At 41.1% G+C, this 27,440-nt stretch overlaps 1 protein-coding gene across 2 annotated transcripts; it reads right to left on the reverse strand.

Moving 5' to 3' along the window:
- Window position 1: 1 nt before the first annotated feature.
- Window positions 2-27,195, reverse strand: rftn2 (raftlin family member 2). Of its 2 annotated transcripts, XM_044217439.1 has the most exons (10): window positions 26,706-26,839; window positions 19,500-19,712; window positions 12,218-12,398; window positions 9,309-9,417; window positions 8,048-8,222; window positions 6,452-6,670; window positions 4,786-4,892; window positions 3,631-3,734; window positions 3,347-3,428; window positions 2-2,155 (listed from the first exon to the last, which is right to left on the reverse strand). In XM_044217439.1, exons 2-10 carry the CDS (start codon window positions 19,513-19,515, stop codon window positions 1,952-1,954), a joined length of 1,197 nt encoding a protein of 398 aa, XP_044073374.1. In that variant the 5' UTR covers window positions 19,516-19,712; window positions 26,706-26,839; the 3' UTR covers window positions 2-1,951. The 2 variants fall into 2 exon arrangements, with proteins under 2 accessions (XP_044073374.1, XP_044073372.1); XM_044217437.1 differs by lacking the exon at window positions 19,500-19,712 and having other exon boundaries at window positions 26,706-27,195.
- Between the last annotated feature and the right edge of the window lie 245 nt (window positions 27,196-27,440).

Consider the following 27,440-nt stretch of genomic DNA (forward strand, 5'->3'; position numbering starts at 1 on the left):
GTGGGTGTGTGGATATTTTTAATGTTATTCAGTGATGTTCATGTCAGGATTAATTAAAGACTGGAATGACTCATAACGGTAATGAACACTGTAGAAGATGCTGTTAATGGGACATGACTCAAACCATGGCACATATGTTTAATACAATATTAAAAAAAAAAACAACAACAAATGAAGCAAAATGTACAACTCTCCAAAAATGAAAGGCTGGAATATTAATACTGACATTTAATAAACCCTGATGGGGTATGACACAAACCCGGGCAGCGTGTACATTACTGGAATACCGAAACTATACTTTCGGTGCATTTGATCCCTTTCAAAGCAAAATAACATGCATCACAAGTAGCTGAAAAGCAAATTTGCAATTATGAATACTAACATCTAAGATATATACAACAGCATTGTATCCCTTTCATAGCATTAAAACAGTACTCCACCGATTTAGCGTTTGCACTCCTACAACTCTCAAATTCAAAATCTTAACAGAACCAGAGATATCGTCTTTTTTTATTCCACACATTCTTCTTCCTTGTCAAAACCTGGCGCCTACATTACCCACAATGCAACTCAACCGCAGATTCAGGTGTGTTATGCTAGTAGCGGCTAAAGTAGCCTGGATCCTCTGGCCTGCAGCAGAGATGAGCAGCGGGCTGCAGAGGTCTGGTAAGCTCACATCTTTTTAACTTCACACCAACAGATTGTTTTTCATTTTCAAACTCGCAGTCTTCAGACCCAACCGACACTCAATTTATCAGACTTCTCACAGCTCCCTCTGGAGCCACTAAAGGCTTCATACAACTTTTCCCACATATGCAGTAGCACTCCACAAGACCTGTAAACAGATTTTGATGTGTAAAATCGGTGGAGTTCCCCTTTAAAAAATACAGTCGTCATCGTGTCAATATAATAATGCGTTTGTCTCTGAAGAACTTCCTCCATTACAGAGAAGGTAGCAGGTGTAATGCCAGTACCATATAAACTGTAAAGCAGTAAGTAGCAATTTGCAGTTTTGACTTAAGAAAGTAACATGTACACCGATACCATCAAATATTAAATAATACTTTCAAACATATGCATCATAAGCCGTAACCATTTCCAGAATGATTAAGAAATGGCACCAGTCAGACTAAATTTAGGAGGGTGTGTGCTCCTTCGCTTGCATGTCACAAATGATGATACTAAAATCCTCCAGACCCTCCTCAAAGAAATACTGTACAAATGTGCTATTTAGGCAGCCAGCACCTTCACTGAGGCCAGGGGGGTTAATATTCACATCCTGCCTCAGTCTATAGGAGAGGAGCTGCGAGGACAAAGCACTGCCTGACCCGTGTCTCTGACACACAAGAAGGTGAGGGGGGAGTTGTTGAAACATCTTGGAGGGAGAAGAAAAAGGTTGAAGAGATGTAAAAAAAAAAAAATTAAATTAAATTAAAAAAAAACACCAAAGTGAAGTCATGAAGGAACACAAATCAAAATTGTGAGACGTGTGAGTAAAAAGAAAGTATTTTACTCATTTTACTACCAAAATGTGCGGAAATCTGTGCAAGTGTTTGTGCTTTATAGTATAGTTGTAACACATTTTCCATGAGCACCTGAACTGATCGGAGGTTGGAAAAAAAAAATCCCCTAAAAATGGATTTAAATATGTGTAAAGTGTCTCCTCATGGACTAGTTTCTCTCCCCAACAAATCTGTATAAAAGTTTGGACATTGATCCACTTCTAAATAAGACCTCATTCTCATTATGGCTTAATTAAACATTTTAAAAAGTGCGGCGTTCTTCTACATTAAAGTCTCTGTTAAAAGGAAGGGGTCATGAACATGATGGCCAATGAATAGTCTTTCCCGAATTCACACAATTTTCCTTGGATCATCTCTTCAGTAATCCAGCAACGTTTAAATCCTCAACTTGACTCCACGATGGAAGCTGCATCCTTCTGTTTTCCTGCTTACATACAGGTGACTTCAGCTTTCCCCTCTTCCTGCTCAAAGCCACCTTCCTCCAGCTGGGACAGGGCGCTGGGATACCCCCCTCCGAACACCGGGAAGCCCCCGATGCCTCCAGCGGTTGGAGACAGCTCCTCCTGAGGGACGGGGCTGCTGACCGCGCGACTAACAGAGCGGCTGGACACGTCGCTGTGCAGAGACAAAGCCTGGAGACAGGGAGGGACAGAGACAGGCGTTGGATCACGACTGCGAACAGATTGTAGGAATCTGACCTCGCGAGACAAACCATAGAGACTATACCTTTTGGATAATGTCCCCCAAAGGTTCAGATGTCTCAATAATCCATCTTAAAGAAGAGGACGAGCTAGGAAGGGCTACAAGTCTTCCCTGAGCCACACCCTCAGTCTGAGCAACGCCAGGCAAATGAAGTGCAACTTCAACTTTGGTCACCAGGGTGCAGTGTTGCCACATAAATAGCATTTCCCTGCAGCTACAGGCTGAGGGATCCAGTAAATAGATCCATCTGTCAGTCAGTCAGTCAGTCAGTCTTCCCCCATGCATCAGTGATACTGAATAAATAAATAATTGCCTTGTTTTTCACCAAATACCACAAAGCTAATTTGACTGACAGTCTTTTGGGGACGCGGTTGCCGTCTCCAGGAACAGGTTTGTGAGTAATAATTAGGTACAGGCATTTCTTCTCACACTGTCTAGTCTCATATTGTGATCTATATTTGAGCTCGACTGATACGCTGGCAGGCTAATATTGGCTTATTACAGGCAAGTGTATAAGTTGGCAGACGGCAAATAAAAATGTAGAAAAATGAAGCTTGTAAACATTTAAGTTTTTAAGTCGAGATAGAATATATTTTTTAGTAGTATGATTTTGTAATGTATTTATAATAAAACCCAAATAAAACAAAAAAACAAATCAGAGATGAGGGAAATATCTGGCTCTCTAGCTGCTAAATGCTCCACTGTGTTCACCAGCTGCTCTCTAACTGTGTCTGCCTGCTGTTTGCTGCTGAGCAGCTCGTGTACAGTGGCTTTTTACAGCTTTTTCTTTGAAAACAGCTGCGGCTGAAAACGATGCTATGAGAGCGAACCAAAACAGTAAAGTTGTAGCCGGAAAGATAAACAACGAGCTGAAACTCACTCATTCAGCTGATGATTCTCTGTAGGTTCATCACTACGTCATTTGATGCATTGTTATTATAAAAATATTGATTATAGCCACTTTAAGTGTAACCTTTAATAGTAAAGTTTAATGTTCAACTGTATAATATCCTGCCTCAGTACATATCTTTGTCACAACTCTTTAATAACTAAATTTAAAGGATGGTGGCAAAAAATGTTGGTGTAAAATAATCCCATAACTGGTCAGGCTCTCCTCTCACCTGGTTCCTCGGTTGTCCTGCTGCCTGACCTCTGACCGGCCTCTGGAGAAACACAACCTGCTTTGTGGCCAGATTCCCATCACTGCACACACACACACACACACACACACACACACACACACAGACAGACAGACAGACAGACAGACAGACAGACAGACAGACAGACAGACAGACAGACAGACAGACAGACAGACAGAAGGACGGTTAGCTTACAGAAAAGGCTTAAATATGGTGTCGGTACAGAGCAGACAAACATTATTATGGATACAGTGTGTTATATCTACCTGTCGTGTCGGATGATGGGAGTGGGCAGCACACATGTGAGTAGCCAACCAAACTCTGCCAGAGTGTGAAGGAGGGGCCCGTAGTCGGTTTTTACATTGGAGCCCTGAGTGTAAACACAATATATGCAGATGACAAAGGGTAAAAAACGCCTAAATGTCTGGCTTAGAAATCTAGATGAAGCAAACCAATTGCAGTTGGGTTCTATGGTTTTTTGGGGAGCCTTTAAAAGGGTCAGTTCCCCCAAAACACACACAAAAAGGTACTTTGCACAGTTAGCCCTGCTGGAAAAAAAGCAGCCCTGTCATTCATTTGAATGGAGTCAGTCCGTCGGTGCAGTTGAACCTGGCTCAACTTTTGCTGCAACGCAATACAACATCATCTGGCATGATGCTGCGCTGGCCGATCAAATACATGCGAACGCACATTCCTGGGGGATTACTTTGTAACGCCGTATTTCTACCATTTACCGCGCCATCGTAACGAAAGATAAAATAGTTGTCCCCTAGATAACTTTCCACAGTTGTAAAGTCCTGTCAGAGAGTATTATAAACCATCCTTGCATCTGAAGAGCCTTTAACCGCATTAATGTGTTACTCAAACTTCACTTCCTGGATCGTATTTCATGTCTTACTGGTATCCCAACACGTCCCCATCATCGCAGCCTGTTGGCGCTGTTTCCGGGTCTGAATCCCCATTTAGCCGTACTAGCATCTAGCTGTGCAGATAGATTGTTTGGTGAGGTTTTGAGATGTGTCGCCACCCAACGACATTAGAGGTGAATGAAAGTTGGTTGCGGTGTGACAGAGCTCTCATAACCAGTAAGTAGTATTTTGTTTGTGATTTGGGAGAAATTAGCCTTTAAGTTCAGTATGAAAACCTGGCGTTGTCAAGTCTTCCAACTATGGAAATGCTTACGCCTCCGTCTCTCCTTTCCCTTTGTTAAATACAACCAAAATACGGTGTCTGCACAGCCACTAAGGGTAAGTGAGATCATGTTTTTAGTAATTCAGGTGAACTGACCCCTTTACACTATGTCTTACTGCCCTCTCATCGCTGCACAAATCACACTGCCTGCCTGATTCTTGCACTTCATTTTCACATAACGGTCATTATAAGGCATTCACACACACACACACACACACACACACACTGACCTCGATGACAGTCCACTGCTCGACGACGATGGTGTCATTGGCAGGAGGAGAGCTGCTTCTCTCCTCATACACAAACAACCCCTCCAGTGATCTGGGAACTGGCTCGCCTGAGACACAAAAAGTCACTTTAAAATGTGTAAAAAAAATGTTTGTCGTCATGTTTTTATCATTTTATGGTTCACGGGAAAGAATACATAATAAATCCACATTCATAACACTGTCAGGTAGCAAATGAATGATACACAGCAAATCTTTTTAGTGCTGAAGGACCGCAAAGGAAACATGTCAATGAGAGAACGTCATTGGGTTGATAATGACCCAGTTATTAGAAATAGGTTAAGTTCCCATGTGTTCATGTGAGAAGAGCAGTTCTTGTTGCTGCCCGTGTATGAACGAGTGCGAGTGTGTATTATTTCCATTTATTAGAGGCCTCGGACGTCTACAGATGATGTGGACGTCTGCAACTCCGCAGAGGAACAGGAAGTGAGGTCGCCAAGGTCAGGAAGACAGCTACAAATATAGATGCAGAGGGACAGAGGAGGGAGGGACCGCAGCCAAAACAGGAAGTGACTGATTTTGTGTGTATGCGTGAATCAGTGTTTTATGAGAAAAGATAGTAATGCAAAGGGTAGAGGAGGAAGGAGACTGACACCAGTTGCTCTTAACCCTTTGAACCTAAGGCTGTTTTTGCTTATTTACTGGCTTAAAATGCCCAAATAAAACTTACAAGTGAAATGCAATACACACCGTTATATGTATTTCCTTTTTATGCATGCGTTAACGTTGTTTATCTTTTTTGTCATTAATAACTGAATTGTTTTTCCACTGTAACATTAATTTTCATGACATTCATTATATGGTTACCTGAATGTAAAACAGTCCACTCAGTTATTAAAGACATAAAGCTAATTACCCTTCTTCGGGCAGGGGTCTCCTGTCTGTTCCTGAGTCCAGGATGGAAACTAAGGGGACAGAGCTTTTGCTATCAGGGCCCCGAGGCTCTGGAACAACTTGCCCGAAGAAATTAGTCCGAGTCAGTGTCTTCGTTTAAGTCTCTTCTCAAAACACATTTTTATCTGAAAGCAGATCCTGATTTTACCTGAACTGGCTGTTTATTTTACTGTTTATTTTATTGCTTTTGTGTATTTTATTTCTTTATATTTTATCATTCACGGTGGTAATTTATTTCTCTTGTTGTGAAGCACTTTGTACTTTGTTTTGATAAGTGCTCTATAAATAAAGTTTTATTATTTTATTATTTATAAGAAATGTTTTTCATTTAATTATGACAGTAAATGCATAAAAAATTATATACATATAACATAATGTGTACTATATTTTACTTTTTTAATTTTTATTTAGGCATTTAAAATCTTCCATATGTGGTACTACATGTCATGCAGTATTATTTTCAGGATAGTTTAGGCTGATCAAAAATATCACAACATAACTACATATGTTCTGGGACAGTTTTTATGAAAAAGTTTTATGCAATTTAAAACTGTATAGTTTTTTGTGGGGTTTTTGTTGCCTATATGTCCAAATGTTTTCAATGCACCAGAAATAAGAGTAAGTACGAGTGATGGGATGCTACATGATTCCCCTTACAGCCACACTGCTGGTTGAACTGTAGCTGCACTGGTTGGTAATCCGACATCACACCAACCTTTAGGTGTGTCCCAGTAGACGAACGAGTCCACCAACGACCAGCCTTTCCGGTAGTAGGCGGCAGTCAGCTCCAGCCAATCAGCTTCCAGGGAGCTGACCACCTGGCCCTTCCTGGAAACGCGCATGGAGAGCGCCCCCTGGTGGTACTGACAGGCCAGCGAGTCCAGAGGAGCACAGCCCGGAGCCCAGGAGTGGAAGAAGACCAGCAACCTCAAGTCTGGAGGGAGGGAGGAGGAGAAATAAAGACTGGAACGATACATTAACTCACATTTATTACTGGTTATTACAATATTACCTGTTAATGTTCAGGGACATGAACAGAGTAGGGACAAAGAGGGAAGAACCACAGTACAGAAACAACATTACATTAGTAACAAATGGCATCCTGACGAGTGCAGACTCTGGTATTCACATCATTCTCATTCTGCTGGACTTGAGCCCAGCCTTCGATACAGATGATCGTACAATTCTACTCAACAGACTCAGGAACTGGGTTGTGGTTTTCATCTTATTTATCAAACAGAGTATTCAAAGTCACTGATGACAACTTTAGCTCTTCAACTGGAGTACCACAGGGCTCAGTCCTCGGCCCTATTTTGTTTAGTTTATATCTGTTGCCTCTTGGCCATGTTATTCGCCATTTCACCTAATCCTGCTACTTACAAATCAGAAATATTGCCAAACTCAAACCAATGCTCCCCAAGAACATAGTTGAACAACACACCCACACCCTCATTTCCTCTCTAGACTATTGTAACTCCTTATTCACTTGCCTAAATGATGCGGCAGTTGCCCGACTACAGTTAGTGCAGAATGCAGCAGCAAGACTCCTCACGAACACTCGCAGGGAACACATCACCCCAGTCCTGGCTGAATTACACTGGCTCCCCATCCGTTACAGAATTCATTTTAAGATTTTACATGGCGCCGTTTTACATTTCAGAACTTTTAACTCCTTACTCGGCACAGAGACCCCTCAGATCAGAAAATCACATGCTGTTAAAAGTTCGGTCCAGGCTCAAAACCAAAGGGGATCACGCTTTTACTGTTTTAGCTGCAACGCTGTGGAACAAACTCCCCCTCAACATCAGATCAACTGAGTCAGTACCTCACTTTTAAGCTTTTAAAAGTCAGACTACAGACTGGCATTTGTATAATTTTTGTATGCCTATTCAAATGTTTTAATTTTTGTTTTTATATTTTGTTTTATCTGTATGGTTTTGTATTTTGTGAAGCACCTTGTAACTCTGGTTTGTAAAGGCGCTATATAAATAAAGCTTATTATTATCATTATCATTATTATCATCATCATCATCATCATCATAATAGTTTTAGAGTAATTGCCTCTGAAAAAGGGAAAGAAAGGTTTCAATTACAGGATAGAAAGTGGGATATTCAGGGTTAAAATGTTAATCCCTAGTTAATCCCTAGTCAGTGGATGAGGTGACAGCAGGTCCACCGAGGCCGGAGTCAAAACCTCATGACAGGACACAGAAACAGCACGGTGACATTTTACAACTTCTCCCCGCTGGCAAAATCAACCAACGGAGAGAGATAAAAGAAATGAGCGTGATGATAGCCGAGAGTATCTCACCAGGACTGTAGGTGTTGTCCTCCAGCTCTCGGTCTCCAGGCGGCGTACCAGGAGGGGTGCGTGGAGGGGAGCGACAGCCCCTCTTCGGACTGTGCACCCTGCCATTGGTTATCCCGCTCACCTGCTGGAGGACCGAGCCAACGAATCGAACGCCCCCCCGAGCACTGCTGTTCACCTGACAGGAAGACAGACCCAGAGTCAGCCACACTGTAAATCATCTAGTTCACCATTACAATAAATCAATGACTTTCTAAACACCACACAAGTAATGGTGCTTGGAAAGTAATAGAAACCAGAAAAAAAATTGGATGTGTAAAAAGTGTGAAATGTATCGCTTCCAGTGTGCCGAGTCTGTTTTGGACATAATTTATTGGCATTCTCAGGGACAACATGTGCGATGAAATGCTAAACTACATTTCTCAATTTCCCAGGGAACAAAGAGCATAAACAAGCACTGTTAATGTGCCAGTTCGTGTGTTTTACAAAACTCTGATGTGATACGTGAATGATTTATTAACTGAAATCATCACGGATACCAGCTTTAAAACTATGTTCACCAAAATATGTTTTGGTTTATGTATTCTTTGGCGAGAGTATAAGCCCCCAAAATGCACACCCGCAATTCAATTATTATTATTATTACTATTTTCATGTATCTGGACACCTGATACCTAGCTTAAACCCTGTGGGCCATCAAACTTTGTCAGCATGTACAGAGAATTAATCTCCACAAATCATATAAGTGATTTACTGATTATCAAAGTCATATTAGCATAAAAATGTACAACCTTGAACTTCATCTCTGATGTCCTGAAGAGCTGAATGTACCCAATATTTCACTTACTTTAAGGATTTTAGAGTCCTACAAAGGTGAAAATATTCAGTATTTCACTTCTTTTAAGCATCTTAGAATCCTAAAAAGGTGAACGTATCCAGTATTTGATGTATTTTAGAGACTTTAAAAGGCTGTAATATGTGAAAATATCCAATATTTCATTTTTTAAAGGATTTTATTGGCCTGAAAAAGTGAAAACTTAACTTATTTGAGGGATTTTAGAGGCCAAAAGGAATGCAAGCATACAGATTATTTTCTTTATCGCTTTAATCATCTGGTGACCCCTCCAATGTATCTTGGGACCCCTTGTTGGGGTGCCGACCCCCAGGTTGTGTGAACCACTGGACTAGAGTCACATTTACAACACAGCTCCCTCATTCATTCATTTATCTGAGGGGCTACTGAGTTGCAGTGAACATCACTGACCCTGTCAATGAGCGCTCTGACTGTGTCACACGTCAGCGAGTCTCCAGGTAACGGCCACTCCTCCACCTTCAACACTGGCACACTGTGGCACATAGACGCCGTCTGCTTACTGAAACCACACACAGACAGACAAAAACATCTATTAGACAGGTTCAGTGTTTGACATTACAGCTTCTCTGTTCAGGTCAGTGGGGAGTTTCTGGGGTCGTGGCACCAAACCTATTGAACCTGTCCAGCTGGAGGGTTCATAGTTCACTTGTAATTGTCACAGAGCTGCAGACACCAACACATAAATCATTTATAGGCTCAGCAGGAGATGGCTACCACCTACTGTCTAAGCAATTACACAGAAGGAAAACAACAATTTAGGCAATTGAAGTGATGACAGTTCATACACATCATACTGCCTTTTCAACATGAAAGTCACATACAGTATTTCCCTTTTGTTCAATTTTTAATAAAAATACCATCATTAACATCATCAATTCACCTCTACTGCTACAGTCATATGAAATAAAAATTTTCATTATAGTTACAGTATCCCAACCTATCAAACCTCCGCGATTAGATACTTCATCTCCATTGGTTGCTGTGGGACCCCTGTTGTTGGGTAGATTTCTAGCCAACAGAAATCATGGTAGACACAAGGAGCAAGCCAAAAACCCAAAACATAGCCAGCCCCCCCACTCCTCCTCCTCCAGGAACGCCAGTCTGACCTCTTAACAGAGCTCTGCATTAAATATGCAGCTGACTTCATCTATCATTCATCTACTTACTAGACAGTATGGAGGTAAACATGTGGGCACAGTGGGGAGGCATGTGTGGCAGAGGGAGGGGAGTCACACACAGCTTGGATACAGTAATCTTTATTGACCCCTCAAGAGCATTCGATACTGTCGATCATAACATCCTATTTAACGAAATACTCTTTAGGTCTAGATGATCTGGGCTTACAGGGAGAACCTAGACTGAGTCAAGCCCACTTATCAGTAGTGGGGTTCCACAGGGGTCTATTCTTGGTCCATTACTATTTACATTATACCTAAATAACATTATTCTTCCTAACCAGTACTTCAATGTCCATTTTTATGCAGGTGATGCAATTTTATATGTCCCTAGCTCCTCTCCAACCCAGACTCATCTTCTGTCTGCCTTTGATGCTTTCCAATCATCACTTCTTAATCATAAGACTTGTTTTTAATGGCAGATAAGTACTAGAATTTTTAGAAGCCTAAAGATCCTATCCAATAGCTTTTTTATAGATCCCCTCCAGACATGTATTAAAAGATGTATACAAATAGTCTGCTTGGAACACTAATGTGTGTCTGATATGTTTTTTTCCGCAAACAAAAAGTATAATTTCCGAATTAAAATCCTTAAAAAAGGCATCTACTCCTTCTAGCTCATTAAAAATTCCAGTCTACGGATATGCAAATTTTGTTCATTTCTAAAGTTTTCCTGCAGGACACAAGATGTCTCCTACTTCACTGTAAAGTCCATTCTCAATGTTTGTGCACTGGTGGCTTCAAGTTTCTACATCACACTTGTATAAGTTGCAAATTGGACCACGACTGGCTTCCAAACTATTTGTGATGTCACAAATCATGCTCGTAGGCTCCACCCCTTAAAACCAGATTTTTCAATGAGCACAGAGACATTTTCCACTTTCAGCAGATGAATGTGAAAACAGCCTTCTAGTGTCAAACTCTGCACACACATCATTCTGCACAGTGAAGCTGTGAAGAATAAAAACATATTTTTGTGTGGACGGGGACTTTAACCATTTTACAGCCTTAAAGAGGTGAAAGTATCCAACATTTCACCTTAAGAATTTAAGGTTAGGTTTAGGTTTAAGTGTCCAATATTTCACTTAAACTTTCACTTTAGGGATTTTTATATATAAGTAAATGTGAAAATATCCAATATTTCACTTTAAGGATTTCAGAGTCTTACAAAAGTGAAAGCATTCAGTATTTCACTTTCAAGCATCTTAGAGTCCTGAAAAGATGAACGTATCCAGTATTTGACGTGTTTTAGAGACTTTAAAAGGCCTTAATATCCAATATTTAAGTTTTTTAAGGATTTTAGTCATTCAGTACTCTAAATCAGTACTTCCCCATTTTTATGGGGCTCATCTTCAGTCTGCCTTCGATGATTTCCAACTAACACCTCTTAAATCATAGAGATAAGACTAAGTGCATGGTATTCTCCACATCCACCAGTGTCTCTGACGTTCCTGTCATTAAAACTTTAAATGGTACCCATTTCACTCCTGCTGAGTTATACAAATACTTGACAGCAGCCTGTCATTCAAGATTCATATTCAATGTTTGACTCAAAAATTCAAAATCAAACTCAGCTTTCTGTATAGAACTAAAGGCTGTGTGTCTTTTCTAAACTGTTGTTCAGTCAACCTTAATGTCTGCACTTGATTACAGAGTTATTCTGTACTGTCACGCTGCCCCATCATTACTTCAGCAGCTGAACCATGTTTATCGCAGTGCCTTACGCTTTATCACTAAAGACCTCACATGTCTTCTCTCATTTAAATCTTGTAACTACAGTGCACGACTGCTTAAACTTAGATATTCCATATTAACATGCAAAACAAATTTCAGATTTTAAAGCTTTATTATCTGATGTGTTTTATGATTCTTGATTCTTGATTGTGGATGTTTGGCGCTTTATTTGTGTATTTTTGTTGCTGGCTGTGTGGTGACTATGAATGTTTCTTTCTTCTCAGGTCTCTCTTGAAAAAGAGATCTCAATCTCAACAAGACTGCTGATTAAATAAAGTTTATAAATGTGTGTGTTTTCTCTTATATGTCTATAGTTAAATCCCTCAAAGTAAGGGTCATTTTAAATTAGAGCTTCATTTTAGGTTTAAAAGAGGGTTAGGATTTGTGTACCTGGGTCTGGGACGGGCCAGGATGGCGCGGTAGAGCAGGCTGAAGGGCAGCGAGCGGGTTCGGCCCACAGACAGGATGATGGGGTGCAAGGCGGACAGGACGTAGCCTTGTGTGTAGTAGGGCTGCAGGGCCTGGGGCAGCTCGGAAAGTGAGGCCACATACTGCACCGTAGGACGGCTACCTGGATGGAGGGAGATTTGATTGGTAGGAAACAAGTTAGTAAAATGCCGTAGAAGCCCCTTTAGGCAAATATATATATATAAATTGACATTCTGGTCTATAAAGGCCCCCCCCCCCAATGTGGACAAAGTCGAAAATGCCCTTATGTTTACACATACTTTTCTAAAAGCTCCTTCCAAAATGCCAAATACTTTCTTCCTCCAAACACCAAAATTGTGCATCATCTCGCGAGAGATCTTTTTTTGGTCAGACATCTGTGAAAGTATATTTATTTATTTTACATGATGTTGGTTCATGAATGCTACCAGCTGCATTGAAACGCTCAATAATACAGTATCATTGTTAAAGCTAAAAGGATTTTGATAATCAGTTAATCGTTTCAGTCATTTTTTCAAGCAAAAATATCAAAGATTCACTGGTTCCAGCTTATAGTATAATATAATATGATATAATATGATACACTTCACAAGATAGAAATAATTTTGGCAGCCTGCAAAATAAGATTTTTTGGTAGTTTTCTTTATTTCAACAGTCGGCTTGGGAATGCAGTTAAAAGTGCAGATTAGTTGTAAAGTATGGTGTCACGATGCATTCATGGAAAAGCTTTAGTTAGCTCATTGCCCTTTTGCCATTGACTTTTAATGTGCGGTCCTGTTTTTAGCCTTCAGGCCTCCCCATGCTCCATCCCAACAGTCCAAAACCTCAAACATATTTAGTTATATGTGACACAGAAAAGCAGAAAATCTTCAAATTAAAGGAGCTGGAACTCGCAAATGTAGGCATTTTTGCTTGAAAAATGACTTACATGATCAAATCAATTGACAAATAAATTCTCAGTTTGTGGGAAACACTGACAGCCATACAGCAGGACCATTTCCCCATTCACACAACAACACAAAACCAGTGTCTTCAAATTCATCCACACCAGAGAAAGTTTTTGAAAAGCTCAGTTTTCGGCAGTGGAAAATGCTGTATGTAGTGTGTGTGTCTGTCTTAGTGTAAACATGGACTCTGGCCAGGATCCATAATGATGCACAGTGTCTGGGAAAGTTTCCTTTTCCTTCCTGTATTATGACTTTAACATCGCACACACACACACATACACACACAAAACACACGGGGTCTGACAGATAGGAATGCAGAGGATGATGACAGAGCGTACCATTTATTCTAATTTCAGTTATATATTGTATTTTAGTAGGTAAAATGTCATTCCAGCATCAGATAAGGTGCTATTTTTAGTAAGTTGACACATATGGAACCATTTATTAAGAAGCACCCACATACTTTAACATATATGGTCAATACAAATCCTATGATGTGTGAAATTGACATGTCGACACCAGTTCCATTACATTATTAGAGCTTGAGCTTCTTGTATTTAAGTATTTAATTTAAAAACTCCATCCACTAATAAAGACTGTGTGATGCGGTTGAAAGCTCCGGAAAGAGCTGGTAAGGACCTTGAGTTGCGATTGTTTTTGTCAGGGTATTAATTTGTTGTTTGGCCTATTTGACATATTCAAGAGACACAAATAAAGTGTAACTGCAACAACATTTAAAGGAAATGTGCTCAAACCAATTCCAAGTGATTCTGCAAAATGTGATGGCATTTCACCTACAGGTGGCGCTAACAGTAATAATTTTATTTATATAGCACTACTTTTTAAACACACACACAGTTTCAAAGTGATTCACATATAGGATAAAATACACACACATACATATGCATGATACAGCGACAAAGATTAAAGAATACAACCAAAATTAATAAAACTAAAGGCAAACAGAGTGTTTATAAAAAGGCTAACCTGTAGAAATGACAACTACAGATTCAGCAGATCTGATGGAGTGGGGAAGACTATTCCAAAGTTTAGGAGCTACAACCGAAAAAGCGCGGCCACCTCTGGATTTAAAATATGAATGGGGAACAGATAAAAAGGCAAAAGTGGCCAACAGCTGGAATAGGAGCTCAACAACTCTGCTATATATGCAGGGGCCAGGCCAAGCGAGGCCTTGTACGTGATTAGTACAATTTTGAAATCGATTCTGTGTTTTACTGGAAGCCAATGAAGGGAGGCAAGAACTGGGGTGATGTGGGACCGACGGCTAGTTTTTGTTAACAGCCTCGCTGCTGCATTTTGCACTGATTGAAGACGGGCTAGAGAGGACTGAGTGCAATGCAAGTAAACAGGGAGTTACAGTAGCCTAAACAAGAAAAGATTAAAGGTATGTACTAGAAGTTCCATGTCATCGGCTGATAATATAGGTTTGATTTCTGCGATATTTCTGCACTGAAAGAAACAAGACTGAATGAGCTTAGTGATATGGGGTTCGAAGTGTTGGTCAAAAAGAGTACCGAGATTCTTGGAGGCAGTCTTTATGTTGCTAGCGAGGGGGCCAATATAGTGACTGACCTCCTTAGTAAAACAATCAGGGCCGATCACAAGGACCTCAGTCTTGTGCATTGAGATGACGGACATTTTGAGACATCCAGTTTGTAATCCATTTTAAGATGCTTTTTGCACAACATTTTAAGGTTCCCTTTCTTTTCCCCTCGGGGATCAATAAAGTATTTCTGATTTTAGCTTATAACTGTATTTCATGATGTCTTGTTGAAATTTTGATGTATTGCCTTTCTACTTTGAGATGTACCTTGTTGAATTGCTTTGAGATGTTTATCGCCTGGTTTACCACACGTGGGGAGTGTGTGTGTGTGTGTGTGTGTGTATATTTATTTATTTGGGTGTAGTATTCATTTTTAAGCATTTTGACTTGAAAAAGATCCAACTTGGAGCGTAACTTTGTCTTTTTGAATACCTTTTGTGGCTTGGAGTCAGTGTGCAGGCATCGCTTGAAATTTTGCCCAATTCATCCTTGTCCAACGCTGTAATCTGTGATCTTGACAGGATTTAGGGATTCTCTAAAAATCAGCATGACTGTCTATCACTGTGTGTATTTTGCATCTAGATGCATGTTACAACCTTCTAAACACTTTTAGAGGATTGTGCAGGCTTGAAGGAAGTATACTCCCTCTAAAAATGATTGCAGGTTTGAAATGTTGTCATCTAGTCCACCCATCTCTCATTTCTGTTCAAATGTTATCCATTTCCTCACTGGTTAGAGGTAAAAAAAAAATAAAATAAAAAAACAAAAAAGAGTACAGTCAGTGTAGAGGAGCTGTTTGTGTGCTGGTTGAGTCTTGTGTTGTTTTTCTTGAAAACCCTGGCTGGAAATCCCTGTGACCATCACCACACTTCCTGTGTCCACAAAGAGTGGCTGTTCAGAGGGGCTTGGCTATGTGCCCCATGCACACACACACACACACACACACACAAAGTCTGTTTAACGCAAGTTTTAAAAACACACTAAACTGTGCATTTTGGATGCAGCAAGATTAAGAGAAAGAAAAATTGGGCGTAAGAAAGGCAGAAAGTGTGTGTGTGTATGCGTATGTGTGGGGATGTGTGTGTGTGTGTGTGTGTGTGTGTGTGTGTGTGTGTGTGTGTGTGTGTGTGTGAGAAAGAGAGAGAATTCCTCACTATAACCCCCCCACGTTCTCACGAACAAACGCCCCAGAGATCGGGGAGACAAGTCCACAGCTGAGATCACTGCAGGCTCTGAATGGGCTGCCTGGCTGGCTCCATTATGAGACTAAAGACCACCAGAAACCTCAATGAAACCAGTAAAGCAGGGGCCGGGCAAACACAGCCACAGTTTACTGGCATTCCTGTGGGTTTAAACCCCACTCCAAACACTTGAATTTAAATTTAACACGGGCTCACATGCTGCAGCTGGTGGACAAATTTGATGCTTCACTGTGGACATGCGACTTTTAGGAGAACTTCCTTTCCTTTAGGAGGACAAAGCAGAGCCAGACGAGTCAAATGTGGATCACTAGAAGCGTCTGGAGGGTCACACCAAAAAAAATAAAAGACAGGCAACCATGCCGCAGTTAATGGCTCCCAGGAGGACCATGATGTCATGCATACACAACTCCAACCAAGGCTTTTGTTGCAGTCTTTTGCTCTTCTCCTTCCCTGCTTTCAGTCCTCACACCCCCTCCCATCCTGCTGCCACTCGCCCCGTGAACCCGCACACAGAGGCCTCTGTTCAGTGCTGTGTGGGAGAAAAAATGAGGAGAGGATGAAGAGAGGACTAGCAACGAGTGTAAAAAAAAAAAAAAGAAGAAGGAAGAAGTATCAAGAGGTGGGAACTGGCAGGATGAGGGAAGGGGGCTCAGGGGCTCAAGAGGAGTTGAGCAACAACTGAGGGCACAGCGAGGGGTGACAGAGCTGAGAAAATGTGAAGCGAAGGAGGGAGGGAGGAGCCAAACAGGGGTTACGAGATGAATTTCATGAGCCCGTATGTGAATGGGAGAGCAGGAGAAGGTGTGAAAAGGAGAAAGCTGCCCGGCAACGAGGAGCAAAGGAAACAACGCTCACAGGAAAAACAAGCAGCTCCGTGAGGCTGTGCTTCGACACAGCACTGCTTTGAGGTCAGGGCTAACGTCAGCATGCTAACACGCTCCCAATTACAGTGCTTTGTTGATGTTTAGCAGGTATAATGCTTCATGTCATACCTTTTAGACATAATTGGCAACCGAGTCGGAAAAGTCATTCACGTCAGCCTCCAAGTTGAAATTGTTGATGTTGGGAATTTCTCAGTGAAAAGGACTTAAGTGATGGCAAGCTGGCAGTAGCGTCCATCACTGACAGATGCAGCACATATACACATTTTGTTAACATACCACTCCAAATCTGTAACAGTGCAAAAGTATCTAATTTAGAAAAATAAATATATAGAAAGTTAATCCTGCAGCGGAAACAAGTTGTGAACACAACATCGACATATCATCACCTTTTCAGTTAACATGGTGAACAGCTTATTTACACATCCAGCAGTTACGGAGCAACATTATCATTCATTTGGCGTCGTGTTTGTGTCACCAGATGAATGTAAGTCTATTCTCTCTCTTTTAGCTCTGTTTTTGGTCTCCAGCAGCTCCTGAGGGAAATATCTGGCTCTTTAGCTGCTAGATGCTCCACTATGTTCACCAGCTAGCCGCTAACTGTGTCTGTCTGCTGCTTGCTGCTGAGCAGGTAGTGTACAGTGGCTTTTTACAGCTTTTTTCACTGAAAATTACACTACGAGAGCAGTGAGAGTGAACCAAAACAGTAAAGTTGCTGCCGGACAGATAAACGATGAGCTGAAACCGTAAAGCCGAGAGGAGCTGCAGATTCAGGTGATAATTCTCTGTCGGTTCTTCAAGCGACCCCTTTAACATTGTTTTCATATTGTCATTTCACACATTGTTAGAACAGAAATATCGATTATAGCCCCTTTAAAAAGGTGGGGTATGCAATTCTAATCCAATACACGTCTTTTTGTCAAATTCAGCAAAACTCTGGTGTTTGTACTCAGCCCTGGCTCTGTAAATGGGAAATAAACAAAAACACTATTCCAGCCATGATTTGTGTGTCAGGTAACGTTAAATGACTTGCCCACGGACATTCAGCTTACTTTCTAGTTTGCCAAGATATGCTGTTGTTGTGATGTTAGCTATAGTAGCAGGAGAGTTGTGAGCATCGCTGTCTGCAGCTGCTGTGCTGCTCTTGGAAACCGTCTCGTCCTCTCTGGCTGTTAGCTTCACAGCAGCAACTGTAGGGACAGTTTGCTTACCCACAACCTAGCTAACGTTAGTTACGTTACTTGCTGTGTCATTGTTCGCTCTATATCATGGTATTTGTCATGGTATTGGATTTCTCCAGAATCGCATACCCCACCTTTAAGGGATAGGCAAAGTTATTACAATTCATCCTGCAGGGAACTTGAATATCTGACCCAAATGTCATGGCAATCCATCCAAAAGTTGATGAGATATTTCAGGCTAGACCAAAGTGGTGGATAGACCGATTATTATGCCACATTATGCCAAAGGAATCTCCTCTGAAGTCAGGCACAGACTGGAATCCAAGATAATTGATTACTGAGTGCGAGCTGCCAGGTTTGTACTGCCTTGCACCGCCCTTCAAATCTCCTCTAAAATTAATAATCACAATACTTACTTTAATCTGAAATAATCCATCATGGGGGCCATTAGATTCCCAGATTAAACAGATTACAGTAAACTGTACTCATCCCTGAAAATAATGAAGAGTACTGGCAGGCAGACAGTACAATCAGGACAGTCAACCTATCTCTCAACGGGTTGGAAGAAGGTTGCAGTTCGTCCCACATTTTCTCCAACCGTCATTTCATTCATCCATCAGCTCACCCAACCAGCGATGAATACACGTCACCTCAGTTTAAGCCATCTCTCCACCCGCAAATCCCTTTGTATCCTACCATTTATTCATCTAGTCCTGACCTGCCATCACTGTGCATCCTTCACATCATCCTCTTATCCTCGATTCCCTTCATAGTCCACTTCAAGTCTTTGCATGACACTGCTCCATGTGTAGGGAAGTACAGGCCAAGGCTATTTTTCTGTCAGGATGGCTTCTAGCCTCAGGCTGGGTTCATATAGTAAGTCATTTATCACAAGGATTTTGTTGTCTTTACAGGAGCATGCTATTTTTCTTCAGAGAAATTTCACTTTAAGATAAAGATAGAACTTTATTTATCCAGAGGGAAATTGTTGTGCAACAGTTGCAGCACAAAGTAGGAAGAGTGCAAGTGCATGTCCAAAATCCACAAAATCCAAAATATACACAATACCAAAAATATAACAAGGTTAACGGTAGAGCTACATGATGTGCAAACTGACACACTGAGCCGGCACATTTCTTTTAAAGGCCTTGATGTATGAAAATGACAAAAACATACATTTGAAAAACTCAACAGCAATGTCTCTTTCCAAAGATCATGACCCGGTTACTCAAGATAATCCACAGATTTGTTGTGAGCAGTTTCATGTAGGAACTATTTTCTTTCTACCGATAGTTCCTATAGAAAATGCGCTTTCAAATTGCCAGATTAGTGTGGACGCACTCTGAGCAAAGAGTGACTTCTTCATCTCAACGAACAAAGAGGCTGTTTACTGGACTGAGCTTTAAAAATAAGGAACACAATGAGCAGTTTGCAGTGAAGAGATCAATACCTATAAGAGTCCACATGATTTCTCGCCCTCACATGTGCCCAGCTATCAGTAATGAGCTTGGGGAAGTATTAGCCATTAGATGCTTTGATGTGCTGCCTCTGGCTCCAGGCCCAACGTCCAGTCTCCTCTCAGTCGGAGTAAAACGAGGCCAAGCTGACTGGGAGCACTGCCGCTACTGGGCACAGCAATGGGAGACACACGGGTGGGGGGGGCCTGGTGGTAGAGAGGCAGATTAAAAATGAGACTTGAGCATGTGACAGTGACAGTACTCTGTGTGCGCCCCAGAAACGCTTCATCGTTTCAAGGAGAAGCAAGGCCAGAGAAAGGTGGAGCGGAGAGCTATGATGGCATTGGGTCTCTTTTTTATTTTCCTGGTTACTGTAAACTACAGTGATCAGCATCTTTGCAGGGATATAAAATCTGTGCAAAAATCAGTTTCTTGCCAGTCTACATTCTTTAAATAAATCTGGCTCTTATCTACATCATGCGTTGGTAAGATTATCCACATTAATCTACCTGATAAAAAGTACCGGCTGTCATCAGCATCAGGCAGAAAGGAGCCAAAAACCAACCAAATCACTTAACAACGTTGCTGTTCAAAGTTATGCAAATTTCTCAGTGACCTAATATATCAAAATGTTTCCTTTATGAGAGTCCAGGGTCCAAAATTAGCACCCGCCACATGCGAGTAAAAATCTACGTTGGCGAATAAAATAAATGAACTCAGCCGTCATTGGTCGCTGAAGTAAGCCTACTTCATTATAAACTCATCACTACAGCACATAAACTTGATTGACCATGTTTTGTTTTGCATCGACTCTGCACACTGGTGGCGACACGCAACGTATGACCATCAAAAATTGTATCGCAATTCTTTGATTGACCCTCGCTGTCCACCGTTGCTACGGTTACGCTTACTTTATCTAGCTAGCTACCCGGCTCGATTACCAGTTGTACTGGTAAAGCCGGGGACCACAGAGAAGAATTTCGAGCTAACTATCGATAGCAGCCCAACATCGTAGTTTATTTTTTACTTCGTTCCACTCTTAAAACCCTGGCAAAACCAGTATGTTGGCATGGCTACGCATCAGTGTCGACTTAAAATGGCGTTAGATTTAGGCCGACACGTTGGTCTCTAGTGATTGGTTAGGGAAAATCGCACACGGATATCGGTTAGAGTGGAGATGGAAATGAAGCGTAACGAGTTGACAATTCTGTCTGATATCAGGCAAGACCTGCTTGGCAACTTCAATGCAAAGTTGGTACAGCATCTTTTAAAAACCTCCATCATCATCATCACCATGGCAGACACCAACCAGACCACAGATGCAGCAACATACAGTAATGCCCCGTTCACTTCATATCATACAGGCTATAATTAAGAAGTCTCTAGATTTGTTGCTCGACGCTCGGGAAAAAAAAAAAAAAAAGTTGCCTAATTTAGCGATAAAGTCGCTAGGTTGGCATCACTGAGCCTTCTTCATCCTTACATTTGCTGGCACATTGCTATGTTTCGTGGCACACTACCGCCACCAATTGTTGATTAGTGGAATTGCGTGAAACTTTCAGCAGGAGTGTGCGTCACGTCACCGCATGCCGGTTTGCGCGCATGACGTACTAACAAAATGGGGAACCACTTATGAAAACATTGCTGCATAGCACTACTAGTGGTCAAAAAGTATAAAGGAGTGCCAACAGGAGTACTGACTCAGATTGTAGAACAAAAAGGGCTGCAGGCGCTGGAACTTGCAGGAACAAAAACGCATTACAGAAAAGCAGTTCAACAAGATATGCAGCAAGAAGATATACAGACCTCTCCACACCGTAAGGCATCTGTTGGCCAGGTGCTCGTCAGGAAAGGAATGTGCTGACAGATGTGTTATTAAAACATACAAGACTACTGACTCTTCACACCTCCTCCTTTAACACCTCAATCAGCCAATTAAAGCTGGACAGCAACTTTATTAATCCTGTACATTGTGTGTACTCACGCTACATGTTTTAATCTGCCTTTCTGCGCTGCCAGAGCTTCCATGACTTCCATGCTCCGCAACCGGACCAAATCTCTTGATACACAATAAACAGTTTGTAACCACACTGCTATATCAACAAGGTGCTGTGGCAACTTTACACACTTCACGCCACTTTGAGGGAATCGTTTAACAAATCCTGTAAGGAACATTGCATTAACAGTGTTAATTAAATCATTTCAGGAAACTTCAGCACCTTTCTCGTCTGGTGCTGTTCAGTCACTGGGTATTTTTAGTTTTTCCCTGGCTTGGCTCCGTCTGGGAGGTGAGAACACCTCGAGTGAATTTGGGAGCACATCAAATATCCTCTCCGTCATGGCGGTGGTTTCAAACTAGAAAGCGAACCCTGCAGAGAATGCAGTCTGGTTTAAATCTGGTTTATAGCCAGGAAAACGCACATTTAGTGGCACAGATTGGCTTTTTGTGGATCTTTTCATCTTTGATTTTGCAAGAAGAAACTTGACTGACTAAACCAAGACAGAGATTATACCTATTGTTTTTAACAAAAGCATGAAATGAGGTGATGAACATAGGTCTTAGTGAAGTAAACTATTTATAGTAAAAGAATGAAAGAAATGCCTCTGAGGATGGCAGCCATCACCACACTGCACATGACTACTAGAGATTGGAATCACTCCGGTTTATCTTTAGCTGTGCCAATTATGGATCGTTCACACTTTGAGAGATACATATTTGCGCATTTCAAGTCAGTGATGATCACACAAATCCATGCAGACAGAAAGCCTGTATTTTCACCATTTACTCACATGGTAAAAATGTTTTTAGTCTGTTGGATTTCTCCTTTCTTCCCTTCATGAAAAGCAACTTGGGTGATCCAATCACATAATATACAGAGAATATATTAGGCTTCAATGGGTGAAGCCACATTTGGGGATGCAAGTGACCAAATTTAGGCCAGTGAGTGGTGTTGTGATCATCTGCAGGTGAAAAAGTCTCAAATTTGTAGAGCATTTCTGGCACAGGACATATCTAAACACAGCTGGATACAGTTGATCTGCCAAACAACTTATGAAGTTTATACCCAACAGCCACTGCAATCTTGCTCTGCTGCTGTACGACTGAGCACAAACGTACATTTGATCCGTTTAGCAGCAGTCACACTTTCCCACAGATACAAATCGAATGCGAGTGTGGAGGCAACGTTTGATCACAACTTATAAACTGCCGTTTGTTTAAGGTGGATTTAGACTCAATCTGTGACTCACACACACATCCTGTCTGAAGTACTGTATTTATAAGTCTGGCTGAGAGCAGAACCCATGACTCCCTGCTGATGACAGGCACAGAGAATCAGAGCACAGAAACTTTCCAGAGCACAACCGCATGCGGCGGGGGAGCGTTCACTACCGTCACGGCAAGGGTCACGAACCGTTTGCTGTTGGGCGACAGAGAAAACTCCTGTCATTCAACGAGGAAGCTTTCTGTGGAGAGGCTAAATGTGCCACACTCACTGTTGTACACCCAGGTGCACTCTAAAAGGGTTCACAGGACTTTCTCGGTGGCCTAGAGATTAGAGACGTCACGATCAAAGTTTTTTTGGGCCCTGATCCCTTTAACAGCAGTAGGGCAGCAGCGCACACAAAGTCGTGATGCAGTTTTCTCCACTGGAAGGGCACTTTATCACGATTTATCTACCACAGCGGCATCCAAGAGGCCACTTCTGCCGCGTTTTTTCCTAATATTTACCTTAATGTTGATTAAATATCTGACACACTGAAGTAACAGACAGTTGTAGCTACTTAATCTAACACACCTCGTTTTTCACAAGCTAAATGATCCAAATACTGAAGGTCCTGGTCCAACAATATTAAGTTAATATGCTTTAAATGATTGATATGATATGAATGAAAGATTAACGGAAGAATGCGACTCATGAAAGTGATGTGAGGCGATCCGCTAGTCATTTTAAACAACACTTGGTGTTGATAGTCGGCAGCAGATAAAATCATATAGCGTGTGATATGTAAAGATTCGGTCGCTGCCAGTAGTTCTCATTAAGATTTATTTTTAAAACCGACGAAGTCGCTTGTGTGACGCCGCAGGGAGTCATGGCGGTAAATAAACAGCTTTACCTGAAGTTAGTTTAGTTTTACAAGAGTTCCCTCTGTACAGTCCTACACCTCTCCATCCAGGATCGCGCCCAAAATCTTTTCACCACAAATGTCACTGCATGTTAACAGTGCAAGCTTCTGGTTGCTGTCTATGTTTGTCTTGGTACAAGAACACGCTACCGCCAGTACTCCGGTCGTTACTTAGAAGTAGGCCAGTGTGTTGTCTGGTGTATTTGCTCAGTAGTAAGGTTTATGCACTTTGTTGTACTTAATTCTTGATTGTTGGTGATGTTGCTGTGGAGTGCTCTGCTGTTTGACGTCTGTCTTTAACTGCAATGACTTCTGCTGTGGTTGAATCTGTCTGACAGTAGCCACAGACGCAAAAGGGGAATTTTAACAAAAGGATAATAAAACAAAACTAACATTATGCTCCTTCCTGACTGTCAAAGACTAAAAACATCTGTGCACGTAATATGTGTGGTATTTGTCCAGTCTTCAGCTAATCTTCAGGTCTGTCCCAGTGTCTTCTATGACACTAAATTGAATCCTTGGGTTTGGGACATTTGAAGACATCACCTTAGGAAATAGTGATTATTTACCATTTTCTGACATTTTATAGGCGAAACACAAAATAATCAGTGGATTAGTCTATAATGAAAATAATCATTAGTTGCAGCCTTACTTTGAAGTGAGTTTGCATGATCTCACGTAGGCAGGACTGGATCCATGCTGAATGTTGGACAATGCTGAAGTCATTAGAAGGCAGGATACGTACTTTACTTCCCTGACTCCCCCTAATTTGGAAAGCAGCACTTTCCTCCATGATTCATTATCGTGCCTGCCTGCTGTTTACATGCTCGGCTCCCATTCAGAACTTAATCACCATTTCCTTCCAAATAGGTCACAGTCAAAACAGCCAGTCTGAGGACCAGATGAAGGGATTATCCTCGAAAAATGGCAACTCTCGGCCATCTGAGATTACCACACATGTTCAAATTAGATTCCATATGACAGCAGGTGGGTTTTCCTCTGGGAGGGTATTGCATTTTGCTGCATGCCTACCACATGGGGAGGGGGGTGTGTGTGTGTGAATGAGCGTTTGTCCGTGTGTGTGCCGAGGGAAGAAGGGCGACTAGCGAAGGCAGGAAAAAACCTTGTGTGACCTATTTCTAGGATAGGCTGAGCGAACAGGCCTGTTGCTAGGAAAAGTCCAGTGTTAGACGCTGCAACGTTACACACACACACGTAGTTAGCGACAATTTGAAAGGGCTTTAAAATTAAACTGAGTGAAATTTAGCCCATATTTAAAACAGTCATTTGGATATTAACTATCTGGCTATACACTTTACAAGCGTCACAGGAAAATACAGCCTCTGTGTGAATAATAAAGTGATACTAAACTACCATAAACAGGGTGTTTGCTTTTTAGGACCATTTTAAAAGGTAAGCAAAGAGGAATGTTTTAGTCAAAAGAAGGAAAAAGTTGACGCACTTTTAGGCCTTTTCAAAATGGTGAACACCATGATATTTGTTAAGAGAGGCCAACTGAAGGGTTTACATCCTTATTCTTGTGCGTTTAGCTCTATTAAGATTACATTAGTGACAAACGTTTCCTTTCAGACGAATGGAAAGGTAATAAATTATTATTTTCATTGTCCATTAAACTGTTGATTATTTTTCTGTTTAATTGATTGGTCTATAAAATGTAGGGCTGCAACTAATGATCATTTTCACTGTCGATTTATCATTTAGTCTATAAAATGTCAATCACAAGGCCCCAAAGTCCAAGGTGACATCTTTAAATGTCTTGTTTTGCCCGACCAACGGCCCCAAACCCAAAGATATTGAACTTCCAATGATATAAAATAGAAAAGAGCATCAAATCCTCACACCGGAGAAGCTGGAACCAGCGAATGTTTTGGGTTTTAGATGGAAAAATGAAAGAAAAACATGAATCGATGATCAAAATATCTGATGATTAATTTTCAATCGACATATTGAACAACCAACTAATAGTTTCAGGTTGAATAACATGTCAGAAAGGTTCCCATCACAAGTTTCGAGGGACAAATGTGTCTTCAAATGTTTGTTTTGTCCGACCAACACTATATATATATATATAAATAACGTATTAAATTCACTATCATATATGACCAAGAAAAGCATCACATCCTCACATTTGAAAACCTGGAACTGGAAATTATTTGGCATTTTTGTTTGAAACTGAATAATAATCGATTTTCAAGATAGTTTCAGATTAACTTTCTGTTGATCGATTAATCAACTAATCATTTCAGATCCACTTGTTTTGCTTGGCTAACAGTCCAACACCCAAATATAGGCTATTCCGTTTACAAGAGATATAAACACAGAAAAGCAGCTAGAACTAAATAATATGGCATTTGTATCATCTGTCCGTATAATTATTTAATTCAATCTGGAAAATGTTTTGTAGTAAAATAGGAATAATAATAATAATAATAATAAAATAACTGCTTTCATCTCAAGGTGGGTAATCTAATAAGCAAAATAAAAAACGAACCAAAAAACTGTACATCTCCTAAAGAAAATTCAAATTCCTTCAAATTTACGCAAATTTTCAATTTCAAAAATCATGTCGCGAAGTGCGAGCACGCTGCAGTTCAGGCTGCGCATGCGCATTGTACAAACGAAAAGTAACAGAAAAACAGAAATAAGACTCGTTTTTTTTTTTGTTTATTTTATTACAAATTCAAAATGCAAACAGGACGCCTACAAAAAATAAACGAAATTCTGATTCGTTTTTTATTTGTTTGTTTGTTTGTTTTCCAGATTAAATGAGATAATTGAATGAACGGTTGATAAACGGACCGATTTTTGCTTAAAAGAGTGACTTAAAAGATTAATACATTATCAAAACTGTTGCCGATTAATTGTCTGTCCGATGACTAATCAATTAATCACCTTGTTTTGCATCTGACCTCCAGGTAGGTTCTGGTATTGGTCTGGATTTCTCTTGGTAAACATGACAGCTCCGTATAAAGGGAGTTTTAGCAGTATAAATAGAAATATATTGAATTGATTTTGGTCTAAACGTGGTGGCAGCATCTATGGTCTCAGCCTACCTTCCAAACTGAAGTCTAGCAGCACATACTCGTACACAGTCTCCGTTTTGCTCTCCACTTGTGGTCTCTTCAAGGTGGAGTAGATTTTCCCGGGGCTGCTGTCCTCCGGGTCTTCCAGTTTCCGCAAGCCGCAGCCCATGGCCTCTGAGGCGGGGACAGCCGCTCGCTTAGCGCGGTGGGAGCACCGGAGGAGCCGCTCTGCCTGCCTGCCGCCGCCGGCAGCTTCAGCTTCTCTTTGAGCTTTCAACTTTAAAGGGACCGCGCCATCCCTCCGCTGTCCTCCCGGTTAATCCCTCCGAGTGCTCGCAGATAATCGGCGGCAAAACCGGAACAGAAAACCCGCCAGTTAACGAAGAGAAGATTATTTAACGGAGCGGTAGTTTCTTGAAAAAGCGTCCCGCTGATGTGGCTGCAGGTCTGTAGCGTGGAGAGGAGGAGCGCGCGCTCCCTGGAAAAAGTTTCCCCCACAATCAAGCTAGCAAGGATAGCACAACTTTCTGTCCAAATTTTCAAAATAAGATACTGACATAAACTCAATTTTCCTCCAGTGGAGGAAGTATTCAGATCCTTTACTTAAGTAAAAGTACTAATACCACACTGTAAAGATACTGCATTGAAAATGTTACTTAAGTAAAATGTGTATAATCAGGAAAATGTACTTAAATGATTAAAAATAAAAGTACTCAATGCATAAAAATGGCCCATTATACTATTATATATTATATCATTAGATTA

This window comes from Siniperca chuatsi, linkage group LG12 (assembly GCF_020085105.1).
Source record: "Siniperca chuatsi isolate FFG_IHB_CAS linkage group LG12, ASM2008510v1, whole genome shotgun sequence".
In the NCBI taxonomy this organism is placed as follows: Eukaryota; Metazoa; Chordata; class Actinopteri; order Centrarchiformes; family Sinipercidae; genus Siniperca; species Siniperca chuatsi.